Raw genomic sequence first — 24,578 nt, forward strand, 5'->3', positions numbered from 1 at the left:
CTTCTGTTGCTGGTACTACTACTACACTGCCGATACTAGTATGAACATAGCATATAGGATAAGATTACTACTTTATAAGATATATATATATACTTTTCTTTTTTTACTGTGTGTCCTCCACTGTGTGTATTACTACCAGTAAAGTAGTTGTCTAGTTTAAATATATAGTATAAATATGTATGACATATAGCTAAATAGTATAATGAATATCCATAGACTTCTTTACATTGCAGTTTGCCATAACTTCCGATAACACCAAATACATAAGTGCTAAGGCATTTGCTAGTTTCTGACTCTGGGAAAAGTTGGAATAACAATACAATTCCCCACAATTACTGTATTGTTCACTATTTGATCTTAATATCTAATATTTGTTCACTTTCACTTGACTGAGCCTCTGCTGAAACTGTTCGAGAGGCCCGTTTCCCACTTTGAAAACCTCTGAGCTAGATGTAGGAGCACAAGCTCGAGACAAACTAATCCAAAGTATCCCTATTCATCTTTCAGTACTTAATTTACTGCTGCAAGTGATGTCTTCTATTATGATCTAACATCATTTTCAGTTGAGAAGATTTTGCCATTTCAGATAGAAATGAACAGAATTGTTAAAACACATGCTATTGACATGATTTTGCTGTCGGCCTCTTATCCTGTATCACTTCATCCTCACTCTTTTCTTTCCTCACCCAGAATGACATCCCCTCGCTTTATTGAGTTTGTCTGCAAGCATGATGAGGTGCTCAAGTGTTTTGTAACCAGGTGAGTCAATGAGGCCCTCGGCCATACTTCCTCCTCTCCGCAGAGCACCCGTACACTGGCTATTGATCCAACAACTACTTCCCTCTTCATTTATTTTTTACTTTAATTTCTTTGTTCTCTTGCTTCTCCCTGTCTTGTTTCTCACACTGTTCATCCTCTCTTTCAGAAATCCAAAGATTATCTTTAACCACTTCCATTTCCTTCTGGAGTGTCCAGAGTTGATGTCACGCTTCATGCACATTATCAAGGCCCAGGTAAGACATGATGAATTATTTCATGAAATGTTTCGAGGGACTGAATATGGAAGCACAACTTCTGCCAGGAAACATGGTCTGTTCTTTCTGAGTGAGAAGTAACATAATATTTTCTTCTTACAATTTGAATGGTTGGTTACTACATGGCAACATGTTTGACATATATAAGCCTTTTTAAACAACTAAACTATTTCAAGTGAACTAACATAAAAGGGACTTTGTTCTTTTTTCCGTTCAAATGTTCAGTTCATTTGAAAAAATATTTAGTTCTGTTTGTGGTCCACTTCACCGTCATCACTTTGCTGGTCGATGCTTTCCCCTTCAAAGACATTTTTACGTGTTTGCACAGGCGCAACCAGAACAAGTGTGTAAAGAGGCATGTGTCTTTTATTTTATTTCGCTTTTAAAAACCTCCCCTTTAATCAATTATATTTATTCATAAGTTTCTCGACAAAAACTGAATTTCTAGATTATATTTGAACGCATTATAATTTTCAGCAAATACTAAATCTTATTGAATAGAACATGAATGCATCATAATGTTTTTACTTACCATAACCTCCGTTAACATTAGCTGTTACCTCTGTTATTCCGCCAAGCAGGACTGTGCTGCCCATTTGCAGCTCCTGCCCATTGCAAAACGGATTTGTTGTTCATTGTGGTTATCAGGGATCGCTGACTAGAAAGCATGAATCCCGATTTCCAACTTTAACTTCGACCAATAAGGATTGGCGGCCGATCAAACGATCCCTCACGGCAAACCCAGAGGGCTAAAATATAATGGCATAAGGCCAAGAGAACCAGGAGCATGCTGAGTTCACAATGCAGAAGTAAAGCTTATGGCAGCGCAAACATGAAGCCAATCGTACTCCAACTTCCTTTGTGGTCACAGTATTGTTTGGTTTTAAATTCTTTCACATTTTGTACGTATAAAATAGTCCACATGCTTTCATGAGGCACAAGGTTACGTTTTCAATCGTTCCAATTAGTTGGAATTAGATGTGAAGATATTATTGGCTCTGGGAAACTCATAGACTTTTTCACAGTTTTCTGGCATTTTATAGACTAAACAACTACTCAATAATATAAATAATAATAGGCCGATCAATCATGCAAATGAAAGTAAGATGCGATATACATCATTGAATGTGAATCTGACAAGTTCATTGTTCAACTGTAAAATGTTCCACTCAACCTTCACAAAGTAATTTTAAGGTATATGAAAATGTGTTAAATTTATGCAATTTATGTAAAGAAATAGTGGAGTAATGTCTACCTGAGCAGAGAATGAAGTCCCCCTCCCTTTGTGTTATCAGAGCTTCTCCTTGCTTTGTTAGTGCATGTGACCGCGTCAAACTGCTTAGCTCACGCACGCCGGCCTGCACTGCAGGCATACAGCAACTGACAACTGATGAAACCATCCCAACTGACAGCGTCATTGTGTAAGTGTAGCGCCCACCCACCGGTTCCCCCTTAGGTAAACAATGTTAGCTCTGTCGGCACTTAAGTCATTATTAGCACAGATAGCTGTGAGCCATCAGGTCGGCTGACCAGTGGGCGATCGTGACCGTAACTGCTCAAGGTCAATGCCTAACCTGAAACAAAAAAGTCTCTGTCACCCCACCTCTGCTTAGTGGGGCGAGTCTTGCCAAGAGGAGTGGGATTAATAATTACTCTGACCTGCAGTCACCATGTTGAGAGCTGTATTGAAATCTGTATTGGCCTTAAGAATCCAGTTTCCTTTACTGCAATTCCTTGTTACTTATCGGCCCACATGCATGCTGATAATGATGCGTCTCTGATAAATTAACTTTAAATATAGACTGATTTATCAACGTTTCCAATTTGTCTGGCGCCTTATGTTCAGCTCTTTTCTTAGCAGGGAGAGGTAACCCCCATTTTTATTTAAGGTTGTTTTCACCGTGTATCCTGTCAAGGCCTTGTACCATCAGCCATCATTTATTAGCGCCCAAAAATACCCAACATTTTAACCTGAGACTTTATTCTCTACTTTGATGTCCCACTGTCTTTATGCTGTTCATTCCGTACAAATGACATCTATTGCGTCTGTCCATCCGGGGAGAGGGATCCTCCTCTGTTGCTCTCCTGAAGGTTTCTTCCCTTTTTTCCCTGTGAAAGTTTATTTTTGGGGAGTTTTTCCTGATCCGATGTGAGGTCCTGGAACAGGGATGTCGTATGTGTACAAATTGTAAAGCCCTCTGAGGCAAATTTGTGATATTGGGCTATACAAAATAAACTGAACTGAATTGAATTGAATGTTTGCGTCTTCAGGGACTTAATGGAAAGTGACTTTGAAAGTCCTGTCTTCACTTGAGATTCATGAGGATTTTCTCTCTCTTCCATGCGCATCCCTCATTCTCCCTCCAACACTTGGAGAACAAAGGCATATATTATGCAAATAGACCCCAGCCCCATCTGTATTACAGACGAGTATTTCAGAACTGAAGGCTTTCCGAGCCGTCGGTCGAGACTGAGAAATTCCCAGTCTGAGAGTAGAAAACACACCGAAGTGGTAATTAGTTTAGGAAAGTGCTGTGCAGTGGGGGATGAAGTTTTTATTTTCTCTCTCAGCCCTTCAAGGATCGCTGTGAGTGGTTCTATGAGCATCTGCTTGCCGGCCAGCCAGATTCAGACATGGTTCATCGTCCGGTCAACGAGAACGACATCCTGCTCATCCACAGAGGTACAAAGGCTCCTCTTTATACACAAACAGAAGTGTTGGGGGTGAGAAAATCACACCAAAATTCATTCAACGATGTCATTTACACTCCAGTGTCATGTTGCCTGGCTTATTAAATGCTCACAGAATGAGCAGACGTGGATATGTGCCGGTTGTTGGTGCCAACATTTAGACCACGTTGATGCTCAAACAGGCACCAGAATTCTTCACTGAAAGAAGCTTTATTATTTTGAATTGCAGCTGCATCACGAGGATAGAGGTGTGCTTTATTTTCGTCACCGCATTAAAAAGTTTTTGCAGGTACCAGTGAGATGATGAAAAGCTAAAAAGATAGGCCGTTTGATGAATACCATCATGAGTTTATAGTTTTATAATACTATGAGAAATCTGATAGAGTAGAGTACTCTACTATAAATACACACTTGCATGTTGGCAACTGATCATTTTCTTCACTCACTAACAGATACCATATTTCGAAGCAGCTGTGAGATGGTTTCCAAGTCCAGCAATGAGAAACTCAAACTGGGCATTGCTGTTCGCTTCCATGGAGAGGAGGGAATGGTGGGTTTCTAAATTCATAGGGCCCTTTGAGAGTTCTCAGTGATAAAACGTCTGTTTCAGTCGTTAGCTGATGGAGCAGCAGTATTTCAGTCCCATGTCTCATGTCACCCAGCAGTGAGCTGTGTTATATGTGTCTGTATGTTACAGGGCCAGGGTGTGGTCCGGGAGTGGTTTGACATCCTGTCCAATGAGATCATCAACCCAGACTATGCTCTGTTCACTCAGTCAGCTGATGGTACATGGCATTTTCCTTACTGTGATAATATATATATTCAGCATGACAAGCAGAACTTCCTCCTGTAGAATAACAGTGTGTGTTGTGTGTGTGTGTGTGTGTGTGCTCTACAGGTACAACCTTTCAGCCCAACAGTAACTCCTCGGTGAACCCAGACCATCTCAACTACTTCCAGTTCGCAGGTCACATCCTGGGTCTGGCTTTGTACCACCGACAGCTGGTCAACATCTACTTCACCCGCTCCTTCTACAAACACATTCTGGGTAAAAGAACACAGGCGCATGTGTGAATTTGAGTCAGACTAGTGTAATGGCTTATTATATATAATATATAATTGGAATGCACATCATGCACCACACTGCTGGAATCAGCATGACTTTCTCTTTCCGTTGATTGTGGAGAGTAGAAATTCTATAAAAAAGACACTCCTTTATAACTTCGGATACTGCTTCAAAATCACAAAAGAGACAAAGAAAGAGATGGGAGTGAACCAGGCAAGTGCAGTGTCCTTAATACCAACATCGACCATATCAAATGCGGAATCAAAATCAAACTTAATTAATTGAGAAGCATCAGACTTTTTTTTAGATGAGAAAGATAAAATTGGTCTAAAAATCTTGAATTGTAGGTTTCTTCAGGAGGGTCAGTCTATTGCATTTAAACTGGGTGGGACACAGCCAGTAGATAATGAGCAGTTGATAATAGAGAGAATTTGTGTCTGAAAACTGTGTGTCTGTTGGAGTAAAGTGGGAGATTAACTCTCACATTACAATTCTGTTGAGGTGAGCAAACTGCAAAGCTTTCTGGTCATAGGTGTGGTATAGAGCCTAGTCTCATCGGTTTCATGGTGAATCAGAAATGGTGGAAAAACTGCTCACGTCTCAGTGGAGGCCTGATGATATCCTGGCTAGGAGTAGGGTCAACCACGAATTGATTACAAGCTTATTTTAACTGTACCCAAATTTGGCCAAAATCCTTCTTTTCAAGGATACGAGATACCTTGAGTTTGTCTTTCTTCCATTTTCTTCTCAGCTCACCCACATTGACTCTTTAAATCCTGTCTATTGTCATTAAGCCAGAGGACGGCATTATGTTTTCCTTGATAGGGGAGATCTCAAAGAACTTACATTAATCAAAAGTGAAAACTAACTGGTCGTAAAATTGCGATTACCATATTGGATGTCAGTGTTACAGGTACCAGGGTTGGTACCGAGTAGCCAGATGATATGATTCTGCAAACAGGATACACAGATGACACCAAGCACATTCACGTCTGGTTATCGCGCCACGCTGCGCAGAATGCATTTATTTCCATATTCAAATACATAAGTACAAAACATATTAACAATCTTCCTCAATATAACAATATTACTCATTAAAAGTTTACTGAGCCAAAAATACAGTCAATGGGCGTGATGGTGTGGTGCCATTTTAGCTAGCGCTGCACACCGGCTAATCAAAACTATACATCCACACAAACTTATATTTATACATTTACAGACATCCATCTCCTAGCTGCTAAAACAGTAACTGCACCCAAACAAACTTATTCACTTCTCATTCTTTCCTCACCCACCTGCAAACAGGACACACAGATGACACCAAGCACATTCACATCTGGTCATCGCACCACGCTGCGCAGAATGAGGGGACGTCACTCGCAAGGTTCTGCTCGTAAACCATTCTACTGTCGTAAAGTCTGCTTAATGCAAAATAGAGCTCCACCCTGCCCCCTGCCTGCTGTAAGGTGGAATGTACAATCCATACAAAACTAAAGCATTTCAGTACTTTATAAACTTATAATCTTCCTAGCTAATATACTGTTCACTTTGAAACATATTGTTTGTCAATACAAACAAAACACATTAACACACATGTGCACACACATTGGTGGGAGTCACACCAGCAAAACATCTTCCTGTTGCCGACAGGTTCCACATGTGAGTTTATTTGTTACGTTCCCCGACTGAAGCATAGGGGAGGCGGGAAGTAACAATGAATGTAGCGTTACCCGAGGGAGAATAACTCGCAAGCAACGAATGGATAAACAAAAGGTGGTTTTATTAACCAAAGACAAAACAAGAACTACTTCCATAAAGTGAGGAAGCGCCGATAGTCACAGTATCAATGGATATGGCGGAAGCAATGTTACAATAAGGTGAACCGTACAACAAATAGCACACTAGCACACTATCGACCACACGTAACAGCAACAGCACCAACACACAGCTTGTACTCTTCTATGGGGCCCACAGGGTCATCTGGCTGGCTTCCCCAGCCTCTTATCCACCTGCAGCTCTAAATCAACCAATTGCCCTCAGCTGTAGGCTCATCTGCAGGCAGGGTCACAGGCGTCACCTGCATGGATCCCACAGGATAGAGCATCAGCCACCCCACTGTCCTCTGCTCCCCCTGGGCAACTTCTCCGCAAAGACATGGCCAACCCGGCAAAACCCTGTTTTCACTCCGTGCTCAGGGGTGCGGCTCACGTAGTTGGTGTCAGACCATTTCCTTTCTTCAGACTGTAGACTTGACTTCCCCCTCTTTGGACCTCTAGTTTGTTCTGCGCTCCAGTGTTTCCATTTGGGAATGACCTTATCCACTTGAGCTGACCTTCCCAAGTCGTCGTTACCAGTCGAGGGTTGGATGACCTGCAGAGTTTGCCTTGGGCATCCTATTGCTTTTTGAGATGGTGTAAAAAAGCTATTTAAATCCTCGTTAGACCTCTGCTGGCTCTGTCTTACCTTCCCACTGAAGGTCATTTTCTGTGTGAGCACCACACATCGACGTTGCGGCAACTCGAAGACTGCCTATCCTTTGTGCACTCACTAGTGCGTTCACCAATTCAATTCAGTTTATTTTGTATAGCCCAATATCACAAATTACAAAGTTGCCTCAGAGGGCTTTACAATCTGTACACATACGACATCCCTGTCCCAGGAACACACATTGGATCAGGAAAAACTCCCCTAACTATAAGCACTATTAAAGAGGAAAGTCTTAAGTCTATTCTTAAATGAGGTGACTGTGTCTGCCTCCCGCACTGAAAGTGGAAGCTGGTTCCATAAAAGAGGAGCTTGGTAACTGAAGGCTCTGGCTCCAATCCTACTTTTTAGGACTCTAGGAATCACGAGTAGCCCCGCATTTAGTGAGCGCAGCTCTCTAGTGGGGCAATATGGTACTACAAGCTCCTTAAGATATGATGGTGCTTCACCAATCAATGCTTTGTAGGTGAGGAGAAAAATTTTAAATGTGATTCTGGATTTTACAGGGAGCCAGTGCAGAGCAGCTAATTCAGGAGTAATGTGATCTCTTTTCTTAGTTTTTGTGAGTACACAAGCTGCAGCATTCAGGTTTAACTGAAAGGACTTAAGAGACTTATTACAGCACCCTGATAATAAGGAGTTGCAGTAATCTAGTCTGGAAGTAACAAACGCGTGAACCAGCTTTTCTGCATCTTTATGGGACAAGATGTGCCTGATTGTTGAAATGTTACGTGGATGAAAAAATGCAGTCATTGAGATTTGCTTAACATGGGAGTTAAAGGACAAGTCTCGGTCAAAGATAACGCTGAGATTCTTTACAGTGGTGTTGGATGCCAGGGCAATGCCATCTACAGAAACCACATCACCAGATAATTGATCTCTGAGGTGTTCAGGGCCGAGTAAAATAACTTCAGTTTTGTCTGAGTTTAACATCAGGAAGTTGCAGGTCATCCATGTTTTTATGTCTTTAAGACATTATTGAATTTTAGCGAGCTGGTTGGTCTCCTCTGGTTTGATCGATAGATATAATTGAGTATCATCTGCAAAGCAATGAAAGTTTATAGAGTGTTTCCTGATAATGTTGCCCAAAGGAAGCATATATAAGGTAAATAAAATTGGTCCAAGCACAGAACCATGTGGAACTCCGTGATTAACGTTGGTGGTCATTGAGGCTTCATCGTTTACAAATACAAATTGAGATCGATCTGATAAAACTTAGTGCGGTACCTGAAATGCCAATCGACTGATCCAATCTCTGTAATAGGATGTCATGATCAATGGTGTCGAACACAGCACTAAGGTCTAATAATACCAGTACAGAAATGAGTCCTTTATCTGATGCAATTAGAAGGTCATTTTTAACTTTCACCAGTGCTGTCTCTGTGCTGTGGTGTTTTCTAAATCCTGACTGAAACTCCTCAAATAAACTATTCTGATGTAAAAAGTCACACAACTGATTTGCGACTTTCTCAAGGATCTTAGAGAGGAAGGGAAGGTTAGAGATCGGTCTGTAGTTAGCCAACACCTCTGGATTAAGAGTGGGCTTTTTCAGGAGAGGTTTAATTACAGCTACTTTGAAGGAATGTGGTACATGGCCTGTTAGCAAAGACACATTAACAATATCCAACAGAGAGGTGCCAATTAAAGGCAACACGTCTTTAAGCAGCCTCGTTGGGATGGGGTCAAAGAGACAGGTAGACGGTTTAGAAGTAGAAACCGTTGAGGACAATTGGTCTAGGTTAATGGGAGAAAAGCCATCCAAATATACACCAGGGCATACAGCCGTTTCCAAGGCAACGCCACTTGATGACAGATTGGCACTGGATGAGGGCAAGAGATCATCAATCTTGCCTCTAATAGTTAAAATCTTTTTATTAAAGAAATTTATGAAGTCATTACTACTGAGGTCTATTGGAATACACGGCTCCACAGAGCTGTGACTCTCTGTCAGCCTGGCTTCAGTGCTAAAGTGAATATGTCTCACTGGGAAGATGACAGTCCAGAATGCTCCCTGTCTCCTGTGGTTTCCCGCAAGGGTCTGTCCTGGGGCCCCATCCTCTTCATTACATGCTCCCCCTCAGTCGTGTCATCAGCCAACATAGGATGTCCTTCCACTGTTATGCTGACGATACACAGCTTTACATCAAAACTGCCACAAGCCCCTCTGCAGCCATGTCATGTCTCACCTGTCTTGGAGAGATAAAGGTGTGGATGAGCAACAACTTTCTCCATTTAAACATTAGCAAAACATAAGCCCTCCTTGTTGGCACCCCACACCAGGTTCCTTTTATCATCTCAAAAACATCTCCAAACTCCGCCCACTTTAACCCTTTCAGATGCAAAGAAGCAGTTAGTAGCAGTAGTTAGCCAACACCTATGGATTAAGAGTGGGCTTTTTCAGGAGAGGTTTAATTACAGCTACTTTGAAGGAATGTGGTACATGGCCTGTTAGCAAAGACACATTAACAATATCCAACAGAGAGGTGCCAATTAAAGGCAACATGTCTTTAAGCAGCCTCGTTGGGATGGGGTCCAAGAGACAGGTAGACGGTTAGAAGTAGAAACCGTTGAGGTTAATTGGTCTAGGTTAATGGGAGAAAGGCCATCCAAATATACACCAGGGCATACAGCCGTTTCCAAGGCCATTCCTCTTGATGACAGATTGGCACTGAATGAGGGCAAGAGATCATCCATCCTGCCTCTAATATTTAAAATCTAATAGTAAAAATATTTAGGAGTCCACATTTAATTATCCTGTTTTGTTGCAGTAGTGTTGTTAACCTGTATGAGGTTATTTTGTATGACTCCTCTTCTGGTTACTTTTGATTTAATTAATTTAAGTGGCCGTGGTACAGACACAGTCTCTATAGAGTTAAGGGTGGGTAACTGCTGGAATGGAAGTGCAGAGAAGGGTGTAAGACTACAACTCTGCTTCTGCTTCCTGATCTGAACTCTGGGTCATGGATTAAGTCCGTTAATCAACTTGGCCATGTTTGCAGAAATGAGACGCGCTCCATCCCAACTGGGATGAATGCCGTCTCGACTCATCAGATCAGGCTTTCCCCAGGAAGTCTGCCAGTTATCTATGTAGCCCACGTTGTTTGCTAGGCACCACCTGGACAACCAGCGGTTGAATGATGACATACTATTATTGTCTTGGCATAAGTACACACCGATTCCACATTAATTTTAGTGACCTCCGACCGCCGCAGTCGGGAGTCATTACCACTGGCGTGTATTATAATCTTACTGTAACTACGCTCATCTTTAGCCAGCAGTTTTAAACAAGATTAAATGTTGCCCGCTCTGGCCCCCGTGATGCATATGACTTTGGTCCCTGGCTTCGCTATCTTCACGTTTATGACTATGGAGCTACCTATAACCAGAGTGGGTTTCTCAGCAGGTGTGTCGCTGAGTGGGGAAAACTGGTTTGAAACTGGTTCAACCGTGGCAGAACACTTTGCTAACGATGGATCATCTTGTTTGGCACCGATTAACTCCTCTCGGGTCAGTGGCAGGGATACTGCAATTACCCCCTTAGGGTCCTTGGAGGTGGAGTTCACCGACACACCAACAAGGGAGAACCTGTTCTTAGACAAAACAGAAGCAAACCGTGAATCAGACCAGTCAACATCGTAAGCCTTTATCTGGGCTTGGGCTCTAGTCGGCACACTATCCTTGAGCACATCTGGGTGTCTCTGAACCAGATCATCACACACACACACAGTGAGATTTAGGGCCATCAACAACTTCAGGAGTAAACTTTACCTCCCGCTATATCGTTTTTCCCATGACGAAATCCTCACCATCGACAGGAAAATATGAGCGGACAGTCACTGGGAAGAAACCAGTAACCAGCTTGGTCTGCAAACACGGTGGAGAGGTACAGGAACAAAACCCATTCCAATTCCCCTAACCACTGCACATCACAGACAGACTTGGCACTAAATTAAACCAGTGTTAGCTTTGGGTGGCCTATAGATTGAAACACTTTGATTGAAGCACTGGATCCAAAAGTCACCAGGTCGGCAACACTGACAGACCGTCTATTCAGGCCTCAATAAAAAACTACTCTCCATAATGATCATAAGGAATGTAAACCTATAAGGAATGTAAAAAAAACAACATGTATTACTACCAGCTTTAAGGTAGCAGCTTGTAGAATACTCCGGTGATGAGCAAGAATACGCACGGGCAGGCAGTTATCTCGTCCAATCATTAGATTTGGGATGAATAATTTGACGGGCATATCAGATTCTTTTTTTTTTTGTCAGAGCGTTTAATTAGGGCCCGAGACCTGACGAAGTCGATCGAGGACCTATTGTTTTTCGATTGTTTATTATTATTATTATCTTATGCTGGCACCTTTGCAAGGGTAAAAGAGGGTCATGGCCTAAAGTTGCATACTTCAAAATTTCCCACATATCAGAATCTGTGAAAATACTTGGGGTGTCGGGAAAAAGTCAAAAAAATTAGCTCGGTGGCGCCCCGCTTGTGTTGGAAAAGCTAATACTTTTTTTCAGCAATGGCCGATTTACTTGAAATTTGGTACACATGTCCACTTGGACCTGCTCTACAAATATGTTCAAGGGGACCATAAAATGCGCCACATTAGACTCCGCCATTTTGAAAAGTTATTTGGTTAATTATTGGTTCAATGTCATCAGAAAAGTTGTTTTAACTCGGCCATACATTATCTAATCTGCTCCATATTTCTCATAGGTCATGACATACTGACCCTGAAGACATCCATATGTTAATTTTGAATTTAAGTCATGTGGCACATTTTTAGCCTTTTCTTCACGTTTTGGGGAGTTGTAAAACAGCGAACTCCTCCTAGAGATTAAACCCGATTCATTCCAAAGTCGGGCAGTGTGATCTTGAAACCTTAGTAGTGAAAAGTTATCAAAGGATTTAAAAAATATAAAACTTTGTGCGTAGGCCACAACGGCAAAGAACACCATTCGCCATGAAAATGGAAGTTGTTTTAACTTGGCCATACATTATGAAATCTGCTCCATATTTCTCATATGTCATGACATACTTACCCTGAAGACATCCATATGTTAATTAGAATTCTAGTCATAGCGCCCCCTACAAATATTAATTTAAGCAGCCCCAGTGCTACGTTTGGCCTACATGTCTAAAAGTAGCCTACATGTCTTGGTAGGCATATGTAACACATGTAAAAGAAAAAGAAAGTCTCTTGGGACCATGCTCCAAACTGTACCGGAAGTCGGACATTTTGATTTCTGTGTGATTCTTTTCATAATTTAGCCCATTCCTCCTAGGCAAATCATCGGATAGGCTTCAAATGTGGTCAGTGGTCTAAAATCCTTGGTGATTAACATTTATGAATTGAAGATGCTTTTCCATCACACAAAAAAAACTCTAACTCGTGGACGCTTGGTCCAACGGTCGCAGACACTCGGCCGCGCGAACCGGCGTCCAGCAAGTACCCTCCACGTGCGTGAATTGTCGAGGGCCCAATCAATGCTGCTCGCAGCTTTAATTTTTATTGATTTCTGTGGGGATGTAAAGAGAATTTCAACAAAAATATCCAACATGTTTTTAAAGAAAATGCTACCATGCAACAGTAACTAACATTCACACACCCAAGGACACAAGGTCATGAACTCATTCAGACCACTGAGCCACAGCTCAGGACTCTGTGATAAATAAGAAATCTATATTGTAATATACTAAAATGTATCACCAGGTATCCCGGTGAGCTACCAGGACGTGTCGTCCATTGATCCAGAGTATGCGAAGAACCTGCAGTGGATCTTGGATAATGACATCAGTGATCTGGGTCTGGAGCTCACATTCTCTGTAGAGACGGACGTGTTTGGGGCGATGGAGGAAGTGCCGCTTAAACCCGGAGGGACCAGCATCCTGGTCACCCAGGACAACAAGGTCAGTCACTATAAACAGAGGCATAATATCTCCCAGTGTCAACATAACGCAACAACTTATTTCATTGGTGAAAGGGCAAGTTCAGTTATGGGTGTCCTGCTAATTCGAGATAAAACAATAAAACATTACAAGGATGGTTTCTCATCCTTTTTTTCTTCTTGTATTTGAAAATGAAAATTAGGTTGGCAACTGCTGCTCTCAAAGTCTAAATTAGTCTGTTTCTACTGAACATTTGACTATTAGTTAAATGTAGACACATTTGTTCTGTTTGAATGTGCTGTGATGATGCAGCATCAAGTATCACTACTCGAGTTCAAACAAGTCATTTGGTGGTAGGGGAGTCTAGAATACAGTGAACCTGTTAGCTGTCTTTTCTCTACGTTAACCTGCCGTCTTGTCTGCATACTGAGGATTTTATACAACTTTTTGGTGTCTCAATGACTTTTCAGAAATTGTAAATAAAGTTCCTTAATGTTATGGATGGCCTGAATGCAATTGCTAGAATTGGCTATGGATGTTATTTCTATTATTCATCTATAAAATCACATATTGTACAAAATAAGATACGTTACATTTCTCCACTGGTTTCCTTAAGTAAAACCACAAATTAAATTTTCACACTTCATTTTTTTGTATGGATTAAACTAATGACAGCAAACAAACTATTTTGTGAGCATCGGAGGTGGATTCCAGTATCTGTAGGTAGAGCCAGCCTGACTTCATATTGACCTAACATGCATGTCAATTTAATCTAAAAGCCCAAAATGTAAAAATTATCCATTTAAAAAGGCCAGTAGGGTTGAGTATTTCGCAGAAGGTCAATTGTAACCAGACCACGAAATATTTCCTAATATATCTTACTTACAATACTGGGCTCGGTCAAATTTGTATAAATCTGTTTTGATTGAAAATGTGTGGCAGCCAAGATTTGAAACCATTTATAAGATGTGACATACACAGAATATATTGGTTTCTACTTCTAGGTTTGAGTATTTGGACAGGTTTCTACATGTATGATGTTTATGACTTGGTCCCTTCTAGTATATTCATCCATACTTGGTCTCCTATTGATCTCTCTCTTCCAGCTAATTGCCAGGAAGAGTCCCAATTAGAGAGTGCAGTACTGCAGTATTCCTGCAGACGGCACTGTCTTGTAAAGCAGGTTACAGTCCAACAGGAGCCGATAGACAAGAGAAAGAGACAGAGCTCATATATATATATATATATATATATATATATATATATATATATATATATATATATATATATATATTTGTGTGTGTGTGTCCCTTCTCAGGCCGAGTATGTCCAGCTGGTGACGGAGCTGAGGATGACGCGAGCCATCCAGCCTCAGATTAATGCCTTCCTGCAAGGATTCCACACCTTCATCCTTCCCTCGCTCGTCCAGCTTTTTGACGAATATGAATTGGTTAGTCATCCTGCTCCAATCTTCCTGTCTTCTCCTGCGTTTCTTCCTCCTCCCTCTCTCATCCATCGTTTTCTCCGTTGCCATTCTCCTTGTTCCCCTGCCTGCCCGCTTGGCCCAGATGCAGGGATTGATTAGCCACGTCCGGACAGGCGTCTAGTTGGGGGAGTGGGAGTCACCTTGAAGTCCATCCCTCTCCTCCAACTGTATTAAAGGTTTTTCTTGTCTGCTAGTGTCAGCAATTTCAATTGTGCAAGGATCAATAGTGTAGCATGATGATTATCTCACCTTGGTTTTGTTGGACATGCTTCGGCCATTTCGTCATTGCAGGGCAGCCAACAAGTGAACAGCCTGCTTTGTTTTTTCACAGCATAGCTGTTTCACTCTAATCAGCTGCTGTCAGCACCGCCAAATTTAATATATACTTTTTAAAGGAGCTGAACAAATTCAGAGCCTATCAATGAGGAATTGCCTCCAAACGGCTATAAACATAACAAGAACTCTATCAGTGCAGAGTGGTGGCCATTAGCTAGCCAATGGGGCACACATTGGGACTCACATGCTATAATGTGCTCGGTAAGCAAATCACAGAGAAGCTCAAACTACAACGTAAGAGTAAGTGGAACATTACTCTGCGACGTCTTCATTTTAATGCTCTGAATTTCACATGTTGCACCTTTTTAAACTAAAGCGCTGGTTTCAATACTCCTTGTTGGCAGAAGCATTACAAAGTGGAGCTTTGGATATTGGAATGAGAGCAGAATCCCTAAGAATCAATGTAGCTCAAGGGCTATCTTAAGACCGTTGTTTCTGCCTCATATTCTTCATATCAGAGGTGTACAGAATTGGTTGATTAGCTACAAAACTGGGATTTATGCTCTGACTAATTTGAACGTGTTTATGTTCATGCTATGTTTGCAGGAGCTCTTGTTGTCAGGCATGCCAGAGATTGATGTGCAGGATTGGTGCAGGAACACTGAGTACACCAGTGGCTATGACCCTCGGGAGCCAGTCATCCAGGTGGGACTGACTCCATAACTACACATTTATGTCTCACTTGAATCATCTGGGTGCCGATGATGTTTACCAGTTATGGTATCCAAACCGTAGACGCAGATTGTTATCTTATTGCATTTATGGATTCCTTTGAAAAAAAATTCAAGGAAAATAACATTTCCAGAGCGATGAGTGGGTATCATAAACCTTTTAGATGTCAGAGCAGAAAGAACAGCGATCAGAATTTCTTATGCCAAAAGGGATGCAATATGTTTCAGAAAATTTTCCCAGAGTCTGACAGTAGGTAAAACATCAGGTCGCCTGCTCTCTCTCCTCTGCATATAATGCGTTCAATATTCACCACTATATATGACATTAGCATGACAGAGTTTACACAGCTTTATAGATCAAGCTTTGCATATTTAAAGGTCACCTATTATGCAAAATGCACTTTCTCATAAATGTGTCTACAGAGCCCCAGAGTGTCAGAAAAGATCTCCCTTCTTTCCTGCTACATCTTTCTGAAAACCTGTGAAAAAATGACCGAGCAAAAGGCTCATGAATTGTCAACTTTTGGTGCCGTATGCCATGTGGGTCCCTGGTGGAACAGTGGAACCATCCACCAGGAAAAACTATTTCAGTTACGTTACACAGCAGGATTCACCTCAAACTGAAGCTCTGGACGGATCTGGACCGGCTGTCTGTGACCCAACTTTAAACTTAGAGCTGTAAGTTTTTGTCATTTTCATGTTATTTTAGATACTGTGTATTTAGCAGAAAGTTACCATTAGCATGCCAATGCAGCTATCTTCCATTGTAGGTTCACAGGCTGGGGTAATATAGTAACCTTAGGTAATACAGAGAGAGACTGTGTGGCCATTAAGTCTCATATGAAGCCAGTTAAATAACGACAGCAGTAGATTGGATGTGGCTAACTGTTGTTTTCCTTGCTGCTTTTAGTGAAAGTGAGTACTGTAAAGCAGCTAAGCTAGCTTGGTTTATTGGAAGGCCCGGCTGCTACGTGAGCCACAGCGCTGTTTTCCTTTATCAAGCAACCCTGTTAACTGGCCACTTTGTCTGGTTGTCATAGTTACCACATCTGTTGAATACAGAATACAGCCGTCCTCGTGAATGCCTCCTTGTATACTTTTTCATCGCAATGACAAAACATCAGATTTGTCTTTGGGGGCTTGTTTGAAGACACCTGTCCACTCATTTTGAACAACAGTTGTTGATGTTGAAAACAGGAAGAGCAAACTTTCCTGCCTGTGAGAACTATTCAGCTCTTGTCAACGTTAAAGAAAACATGCAGGATTCAAACTCACACCACCATCGTGAGAGAATAAAAGATCAACTGGAGACTAATTCAGTGTGCCCTTATCACCGTATTATCATCATAAAACAACACATACAGCGAGTGATCTTTTAAAAACAGGAGGCAGCCAGATCACTTTGTGATCACACTGTCTGCGTCGACCTGAAGACCATTTGGGTATTTTATTGGTCTCAACTTAATTAAGCAGCAGTTTAATGGCAGATGCCTAAAATAGTCATTGTAGTGCTGAACTTCAGTGCTGCACTGTTTGTAGCTGTTGCCATAACTACCCATGTGAGATGATGATGTTGTAGTAAACTATAACTTTCCTGCTGTCATACACCATGATGTTATTGCACACCAGTATAATGTAACAGTGAATCTGCCATGTTTTACAGGTGATCTGAGTTACCTGATGCTCCTCTCTGAGAATGTGCTCGTGAAGCCAGAAGACTCTCCTCACAGTATAAGAAACCATCAGCGGAGAAGTTGAGCCAGGATGAACTCTGACCTGAGAGCTCCATCAGCATGCTACACAACTTCAGAAACCCTTTACTAATGGAGCTCATGATCTGGACAGTTTACATCCAAGTTATGGCGTATGTGTACAGATTGTAAAGCGCTCTACAAAATGAATTTAATTGAATGGCTTTGCAACTTTTAGCATTATGTATACCTAATGTATATTTCAGTGTCTATAAATAAAGAGCTTTATTTTTAAGGAGGGTTTTTGTCATTTTTAAATCCAGGTACTAAATACGCAAGTGTGTAAGCAACACAACATACTTGTCTGTACATAGTCTTTATTAGAGTGACCAGATGACAATATACTTTTTACATTATTCTCTCTCTCATTTTAAAAGTGTTTGATATACCGGTACCGGTTCAGGCGGTTTCATTTGCAAATCCGTCTTTACCCTGACAAAAGAACACCACATACTGTCTGAGATACAAGTACAAGTTTGTCAGTGTTCGGTTTCTTCAAAGATGTAAATTAATTTAAGTGTAATGTAATTCCCATTTTGTTACTGCTAACTGAATGAATCTCATTACACTTACAATATGGCGTAAGGCAATTTCTCTCAAAACACATGTAATTCTATAGTATACATGTTCCCTTACATTGCCAATAGTGTGAACATTGGTAGACTAATGTTTTGACTGGAATATGCCTTTCAACTTTGTAATACCATGATATAATACTGTAAAAAATTAACAAACATAATCTACATTTCATAGCATGAATATGGCATTACCTGTCTGAAACGTTTATTCATTCTAACATGTTAGCGCTGTATCTCAGGTGGTTGTAAAAAGATACAATATCTCCTCACATCAGATGCTTTCTTCTTCACTGGGCTCTAATTTCTCATAAAGGTATCTGGAAACAAAAAACATGAGGTGCATGTAATGTAGATACTCAGCTGAAGTGACAGATATAAAAAGCATTATTTACTGGAGAAAGAAAAGAGGCCAAAGAACGTGTAATCTTGGCGGCGGGTCACGTTCCTGCTGTAACGTGTTTTAGTTTTGGATTACAATCTTTGAATTCCTGGTAAAAGTGCTGCTAAACCTCCATGTAGGCACACAGCTGAGGTCCTATGTTTCTGTTTATCAAGTGACCCGATCAACAGGTGATCTTCAGCCAAATGCGACTGTGGTTGTTGTTGTTGTTGTTACTCTCCTCGGGAATGGCTTCGTTTTTCATTACAAAGTCTTATCATATCTGATTTGCATTACGTTTTGAACGGTGGTTGTTGATGTTGAAAACAGCCCTTTTTAAACGTAAAAACAGCCAGTCAGCTCTGAGAAACAGGAGGCGGCTGGGGACCATGTAGGTCTGCTTGAGACCATTCGGTCCTGTGTTCCGGTGGAGTTCTGCATTTTTGCTCTGGAACTCCACCGTGGCCTGATGTAGGATCTTTAAACTTATTATTCCTACGTGATCGCCTCAACATAAACATTTGCTTCATTAATTTGTAGCACCACAATTACATTTGTTAAACAGCAGCTTTGTTGTGTTGGAAACCAGTAAAATAACAAAATGGTCTGCAGGCCAAAACAGGATCTTGAATCCCATATGTATTTATTTCTAACAAATAGGCATATTTAGAAACTTTATTAAAGATAGATGAAATTGTTTCTCTCTGTTTTCAACATCAACAACCTCCATTCAGAATGCGGCTAAGTGGACTTGTGTCTCCAAACAAGCCTCCAGAGAACAATCAGATCTCTGGTTGTCAGCATTCGCCTGAAACAATTATCAGTGCAACCAGTGAAGGGGTTTAGTTGCTTTTTTGGGTGGGGGTGTGGGCAGTTCCTATACTGACGTGAGGTCCTGGGACAGGGTTGTCATATGTGTACAGATCGTAAAGCCCTCTGAGGCAAATTTGTGATTTTGGGCTATATTAAAATAAATTGAATTGAATTGAAGCTATGGAGATGGTGATTGAATGTGTTGTAACTGTTGTGCTGTTCATTTTTACACATAACATCTATTGCTTCTGTCCATCCGGGGAGAGGGATCCTCCTCTGTTGCTCTCCTGAAGGTTTCTTGCGTTTAAAAAAAAAAACTTTTATCCCTGTTAATGTTTTTTGGGGGGAGTTTGTCCCGTTCTGATGTGAGGTCCCGGGACAGAGGATGTCGTATGTGTACAGATTGTAAAGCCCTTTGTAATTTTGGGAATTGAACTGATTGGTCAGTGGCTGCCTGTTAATCAATCAGAGCAGACTTGGCTTTTGCAGCATGCAAACATAATAAATACATAATTGACAACATCAAAATACATGTTTAAACCCGAAGAAATTAGAATAATAACCGTGAATTCTGAATTGCACCGCAACAACTTCTTTGTAGACAAACCGAACCACCTCACCTAATTCTGTTAACCGCTCGACATTTGTTCTGCAGTGGTTCTGGAAGGTGGTGAACAGTCTGTCCCAGGAGGAACGTGTTCTTCTGCTTCAGTTTGTCACTGGAAGGTTTGTCTGTCTGGTTTCCACTAAAGCTTTTGAAATAGAAAAAAATTGTAAATGTCTATGAATTAGTAAAAAAGTTTCCTTCTTTATCAGTTCCAGGGTTCCGCATGGTGGCTTTGCCTTCCTGATGGGTGGCAGTGGTTTACAGAAGTTCACTGTTTCTGCTGTGCCATTCAGCTCTAACCTACTGCCTACCTCTAGTACCTGGTAATGACTTTTCCTCTCTGTCTCTTTCGATTGACATAATCATATTCAAGCATGTAGGATCTGCTCTTGGTCTTGAGTCCTTTTTAAAACATGTATTCTGTTATCCTTGCCTTGTCATGGTCTGTCATGGTGGGTGTTGTGACTCGTATGTCTCAGTCTCGGCCACAGGAACCACCTGTTGGCCTTTTTATTTTGCCTTTTCCTGACTACCATTGAAGTGAGCCATTGTTCCCCATAGATACCTTAGGTACTGCATATTTTACACATATTATTGGCATATTAGACAATTATTTCAAATAAGTTATTTAATTTCCCAAGAAGGTTCTTTACCATAACTGTTAAAATCTTGATGAAAAAACAAGATACATTTATTATTATTATTATTAAAGTATTTTTTTATATAAATATACTATATTATATATTGTTACATTTTCCCTTATATACAATTGTTTGCCAGCAAGAATCTTTCAACCGTTGAGTTTAAGAACAGGAAACAGCACTAGCTGTTTCCTGTTCTTAAATTCAAAGGACTGCAGTGATGCATTGTGATAATCAACTTAAAAAATGAATAAATACAGACCCTGTACAAGTCACTCTACACACCTTAAGCACTAGAGGGCAGTGTGTCTCTTTGGTTGTGGTGTTCTCTACACTGATGACTGTTTGAAAACAGGGAGAGGTCTCTTTATGGCAGAATGGGCAACAGGTAATTCATATTGCAGCAGGTCTTTCTCTTGGACAGGCGTGAGACATAAGAACTCCTCCGCCAGCTCGATGAGTCGTCATGACCACAGCGGATGATTCTTTTAGTTTTTTCCTCCACAGTATCAACATGCTGAAACTCCCAGAATACCCAAGCCAAGAGGTCCTGAGAGACCGGCTGCTGGTCGCGCTGCATTGTGGGAGCTATGGTTACACCATGGCGTAGCATCAGTCCCTGCTGCTGTGAGGGTTTGCAGACTCATGCAACACTCCCTCCTTCTCAGACACACTTTTTGTAGCCAGGCGCTGCTTTTGCTGGACAAAGAAAAGGGAAGTCCAGATTGTTATGAATGAGCTGCTGCAGAGCCTCAAAGGACTGAATGGAAACCACAGGTTCTGGATCTTCATACCGGTGACACAACTTCTCTTCTTTTCATTGAAGTTGGTATCTGGTAATTTATGCAAATAACAATTGAATATCTTCTAAATTTGAACATGTAAAACATAATTTAAAAACATAATTTATACCATGAATCCTCTACTTAAATACAATACTCACAATACGATATATTCATGCATGCTTACTGAATGTTAAATATGGATTTGGTTTAAGGACCTTCCCATATGGAACCAGTGTAGAATTGATTAGTTTCTAACATGGAATCAATCATTGCGATCATATCCAAATCACTGCTGTCTTTAATAGGCCATAATCAGGCCCACATACCAGCAAACTGGTATGATAGAACAAAAACATTTCATTTTTACTTGGTTTTGAGATTTTCTTTTGTCATCTCCATATAAAAAAAAAAGTCATTGTCTTTTGGGCTGCTATCTTATGTCTACTACTAAAAGCCCTTCCCATCAGGGCTGGCTATTATCAGAGGTTTAAGATGCCACGGTGCCAATATGATACCTTGATTTTTTTATCCCATATGGCAAGAAACCAACATCTCTTACTTTGTTTAAGAAAATGAGCCAAACTTACAAAATACAGTAAAATCAATATGTATGAAAGTGATGCGTGATAGTCATAGGCCTACATCCATCTGGTTTCAGGCTGCAGGGATGTGTAGCTGCCTTTATATATGCTGAAAGAAGAAACTGTTGTAGTATTCAAACCATCATTGGAACTATGGGGCCCTGACCCAGATCAAAAGTACACATGTTGACAAATAATTAACAATAATTATTCTCATTTTTATTATTAATTAGGTTGGTTTTAGTATTTCTACTCTGAATATATTCAAATGTAGCTACTTTTTTTTTTTAACCTAAAAATATACAGTATTTCACCACCTACTGAAGGGTTTAAATGACCAGTTAACTGTATAAATCAAATACTCGTTGTAGGAGTTGGGGTGGTGGTGATAATGGATTCATGACCTTAGTATTTCTGAAATATATATATATATTTGACCAATCTAATAGATAGAAAATAATGTTTAAAATAATACAAAATTATGAACACTGGCGTTCTACCAATATAGGGGGTGCTGTCATTGCAGGGAAAAGTGTTTCTTTCTTATTTTTTTAATAAGTGCACAAATTAGAATCCACAACAAGGATAATTTTTTCATGGATTTGTTTGCAAAAATTGTTTTCATTTCTTTTGGAGTTGAATGTACTGTACTGTATGTAAACTGGACTCATCCCACTATGATGGAACATGTTTGAGGAGGCAAAGCTGTATTATTGAACTTACTGTATCATCACGCCCCTCAAATGCTTGTGGTTTACGATGTAAAATTATTTTTTAACTTTGAACTGAGTATTTTGCTGTCATATCTATTTGTTCTAGTTTAGTAGACTTTCGTGAGGAACAATACAATATATCTACACGTTAAGTGTTGGCTTGCAGTGCCAAAAGACAAAACCTGAAATCCTTTTCAATACCTTCTTTAATTTGTATTTTTGCTGACAAAAATATGCTGAATATGCTGTGTTTTTATTCTTCTTAAGAGAAGGGCCATGACGTTTTCCTTCTTTCATTTGTAAAGGGAGTGTACATGTTGACTTAATATTTCATATTATCTATCAGTGTTGTTTTGAGGATTTTACCTGAAATGATTTTGTAAACGGCTGTTAATGTTTATTGAAAATGGATCCTTTATAGATATTTATGTAAATGTCTACATTATCAAATTATGCATATTCAAATATGTTGTGCTTTGAGATTTTATCCAATAAAAGTAATTTTGACAATCCTGGTGATGTTGCCAGCCGGCTGCAGAGGAAGACATGGCTCATGTGTGAGTGAAGAGAAGGTAGAAGGTGTGCAGCCCTCTGGTCGAGCGGCATGTGAGTGCTGTGCTGGGTCACCAGTTTAGAGCAGAAGGTCTACTGGTGCTAAATGGCCCTTAACCAGCATTTATTGAGTCCAGCATCTGCTGCAGCTCTGGCCTCACAGCGCATTAAACTGGCTGCAACCTCCGTTCTAGTGTCAGACCAGTATGGTCTCCAGAAAACCACATCAACCAAAAGCCTTATTAAAGCTTTGTTACATGACTGTAAATGCGGAGCAAGGCAAGAAAAACTACTAGTACTATCAAAAAGTTCTAAAAAGAGAATGCCTAAAATATATACTTAAAATAAAGTACTTATAAAAGATCATAATATGAAATATCTTAATAGCAACTAAATATTAAAATGTTTAAAAGCACTGCTGAATACTTAATGTACCACGACAAAGCATCTTGCCAAAGTCATGTTTTTTGATTTCCCCTCTTGGAAATAATTTGTGATACAAATTGAAATATTCAATACATACAAACCTATATTCAGATGAAAAGATGTTTGTCAAATCCTGGTTAGAAAAAAAGAAAACAAACTTTAATGTTCAGGTTTACAAGGATATGTGTTCCTTTTGTATTTTCATTAGAATAAACATTTGAATCACTGAATGACAATGTAAACTTTACTATTTTAGTAAATCCTATTTTTGTATCATATAGTACTACGTATTTAAGGGTTTTATCTATAGCTGTAGGGACTTTATTGATAATAAGAACTTCAGGGAAGAACACCGACTTTTATCTATCTTTCAACTATCATTTTTTTCCAGATAGGCCGCAATGCAACAGCTGTATGGTATACTCTTTCTTTAAGCCTGATAATATAGTTTGTATAGTTGTAATACTTTAAATATCATGGTGTCTTTCATAAAATAGTTTTCCCCATATTTAACATGATTTGGACCGAACGTCGTAAATTGAAACTATAATCTAATTTAAAGACTATTTGTAGCTGACCCCAGCCGGACAATGGTGAAGCATACTGATGTTTCAGAAATCTTTTATTCTTGAACTCAAATGTTCTTTTCTCCATAAAGATCCGTAAATCACCGTAAGAGCTATGCAGTAAATAACACAACAGAAATGAGCTCTTACTAGTGCACAAATTAATTAAAATAAAGTCACTAAACATGTAATTAAAGCCTAAATAAAACACAAAGTACCTTGTTCCCGTTCCAGCTAGGAGCTTAGCAGTCCGTAAAGTGGATTATGAGAGTAAACAAACATGAACTCCTTTTCCTTCAGTAAACCGTAAAACTCACGGACTTTTTGCAATGTCAAGTTGCGACAGGACCGGTGATAAAGGGCAGCCCTGGCGGAGGCCAACACCCACCGGGAACGTGTCTGACCGAGGAGACGAACACAGCTCCTACTGCAGGCATACAGAGACCGGATGGCCCGTGCCCCAGAGGGACCCGGTCGAAAGCCTTCTCCAGGTCTACAAAGCACATGTAAACTGGTTGGGCAA

General features: G+C 40.3%; 1 protein-coding gene across 9 annotated transcripts in view; it reads left to right on the top strand.

Annotated features, from left to right (window-relative positions):
• hace1 (HECT domain and ankyrin repeat containing E3 ubiquitin protein ligase 1) overlaps positions 1-23,023 on the top strand; it is a 33,930-nt gene extending 10,907 nt beyond the window's left edge. For 6 of the 9 annotated variants that reach the window (XM_034528525.1, XM_034528527.1, XM_034528526.1 and 3 more), the window contains 12 exons: positions 691-759; positions 926-1,013; positions 3,606-3,717; positions 4,178-4,275; positions 4,423-4,510; positions 4,624-4,773; positions 12,995-13,191; positions 14,489-14,620; positions 15,539-15,637; positions 19,840-19,910; positions 20,001-20,114; positions 20,940-23,023. In XM_034528525.1, the coding sequence (XP_034384416.1) occupies positions 691-759; positions 926-1,013; positions 3,606-3,717; positions 4,178-4,275; positions 4,423-4,510; positions 4,624-4,773; positions 12,995-13,191; positions 14,489-14,620; positions 15,539-15,637; positions 19,840-19,910; positions 20,001-20,114; positions 20,940-21,042 (1,321 nt within the window). In that variant the 3' untranslated portion in view covers positions 21,043-23,023. Of the gene's footprint in view, positions 1-690; positions 760-925; positions 1,014-3,605; positions 3,718-4,177; positions 4,276-4,422; positions 4,511-4,623; positions 4,774-12,994; positions 13,192-14,488; positions 14,621-15,538; positions 15,638-16,086; positions 16,342-17,326; positions 17,650-19,839; positions 19,911-20,000; positions 20,115-20,939 lie in introns of those variants that run through there. The other 3 variants (XR_004609077.1, XM_034528529.1, XM_034528530.1) reach the window with 3 other exon arrangements.
• The last annotated feature ends 1,555 nt before the right edge of the window (positions 23,024-24,578 follow it).

This window comes from Cyclopterus lumpus, chromosome 25 (assembly GCF_009769545.1).
Source record: "Cyclopterus lumpus isolate fCycLum1 chromosome 25, fCycLum1.pri, whole genome shotgun sequence".
Classification (NCBI taxonomy): Eukaryota; Metazoa; Chordata; class Actinopteri; order Perciformes; family Cyclopteridae; genus Cyclopterus; species Cyclopterus lumpus.